The sequence below is a fragment of the Rhinichthys klamathensis genome, unplaced genomic scaffold, assembly GCF_029890125.1.
Source record: "Rhinichthys klamathensis goyatoka isolate OS25496 unplaced genomic scaffold, OSU_Roscu_1.1 h1tg000011l_1, whole genome shotgun sequence".
Taxonomy (NCBI): Eukaryota; Metazoa; Chordata; class Actinopteri; order Cypriniformes; family Leuciscidae; genus Rhinichthys; species Rhinichthys klamathensis.
In genome coordinates, this window is record NW_026606564.1 from 20,662,681 (window position 1) to 20,664,510 (window position 1,830).

At 43.6% G+C, this 1,830-nt stretch overlaps 1 protein-coding gene across 1 annotated transcript; it reads left to right on the forward strand.

Annotated features, from left to right (window-relative positions):
- Positions 1-202: 202 nt before the first annotated feature.
- On the forward strand, positions 203-1,159 carry LOC130096257 (uncharacterized). The gene has a single exon (XM_056262906.1). It carries the CDS (start codon positions 203-205, stop codon positions 1,157-1,159), a length of 957 nt encoding a protein of 318 aa, XP_056118881.1.
- The last annotated feature ends 671 nt before the right edge of the window (positions 1,160-1,830 follow it).

Genomic DNA, 1,830 nt, shown 5'->3' on the forward strand with positions numbered 1-1,830 from the left:
TAATTAAAGGACTTGAACACACCCACCATCACTGCTACATTGTATTAACATTATGTTTGCTTTATGTGTTTTTCTAGATAATCAATCTGGTGCAAAATCGGTGCCGCAGACCAACCATTTGGACTTTCAGCCGCTCAAATGACTGGTGGGATGTGATCGTTCCAGGATTCACACACACACACAGTGGGTGCACAACTTCAGGATGTCTGAAGAAACATTTCTGTCCCTTTGTGCCATGGTGCATCCAGCAATGGATAAGCAGGACACGAACTTCAGAGTGTGTGTTCCCCTTAAGAAAAGAGTTGCCATAGCACTATGGAAGCTGGCAACCAACAGCGACTACAGAAGTATTGGCCATCTTATTGGAGTCAACAAAACAACAGTGTGTCTGTGCGTCCAGGAGTTCTGCATGGCCGCTTGCACATTGTTAGTTCCAGAACAGATATGTTTTCCTGACCGGCAGAAGCTTAAAGAGATGGCAGCCTACTTTGAGAACCGATTGGGGCTTCCGCAGTGTGTGGGTGCCATTGATGGGTCACACATACCCATAATAGCCCCAAAGGAGTACCACTGCGATTACTTCAACAGAAAAGGCTGGCATTCCATCATCCTGCAAGGAGTAGTCGACGGAAAAGGACTATTTTGGAGTGTATATGCAGGAATGGCTGGAAGTTTGCATGATGCTCGGGTTCTGAGACTGTCCACATTGTGGGAGTTAGTCGAGCGTGGAAGCCTTTACCCAGCTTGCACCAGGAACATCAGTGGGGTGAATGCTGGCTATTATGTGCTAGGAGACTCTGCCTATCCTTTGCAGAATTGGCTCCTAAAACCATTCCCTGACAATGGCCGGCTGACAGCAGAACAACTGACCTACAACAAGAAAGTGTGCAGGGCTCGGGTGGTGGTAGAAAATGCTTTTGGGAGACTCAAAGGGAGGTGGCGGTCCCTTATAAAGAGGAATGACAGCGACATTGAACTGGTAAACTCCATGGTGTTGACTTGTTGTGCTCTGCACAATCTTTGTGAAAGACATGGAGAGGATTACCAGCACGAATGGGATACAGCTGTTGCTGCAGAGCCTGAGGTTCCACTGGCACAGGGTGTAGAGGAGGAGGGCAGGGATGTACGCGAGGGTCTGATGAGGTTTTTGAACAGTTAAATCTGTTGTACAGTTATCAAAGGCACACCTGTGTAAATGTTAGGTTGTTTTGTTTACCTATGTTTTGATTGATTTTATGGACAAAAATAAATCGATTTTACATTTACCCTGCCTCTTCATATTTTGTAAAAGAGAGGACTTATTACTCTCTGCAATACCCATGTAGAAATAAATTCATGGGTTAATTTAAAAATCATATTTGAGTACAGAGTGAAATATTTGAAGATTAGCTATTGAAAAGTAACACATTACCAACCACTTTGTATTTAAGGCAAGCATAATCTCCCAAATCGCCATTAACATTAACAAAAGGTGTCGTTGACACCAGATGACAGGAACGTGAATAAAATTACATACATTTATAGCAGTGTTTTCTCAACCCTGCTCCTGAAAGACCCCCAAGACACACAAGGTAATGAAAAAGTAATTTAATTTGAAAAATCAAACAAATGCTACAGTACAATGTGCTGTGCAACAACAATAGAAGAAAACATGTGTGGAAACAAAAAGTATTTGAAGTAGTGGAAACAAAAAGTAAACGTGTAAACAAGTGCAAACAAAAAGTAAACGAGTGTAAAGTGCTGTGTGAAAAGCACTAGTGGCCGGATCATGGCACAGGGTCGCGGCGACTACTCAACGCCTGCACCAGCTGACTGAGTGTGCCGAGGAAG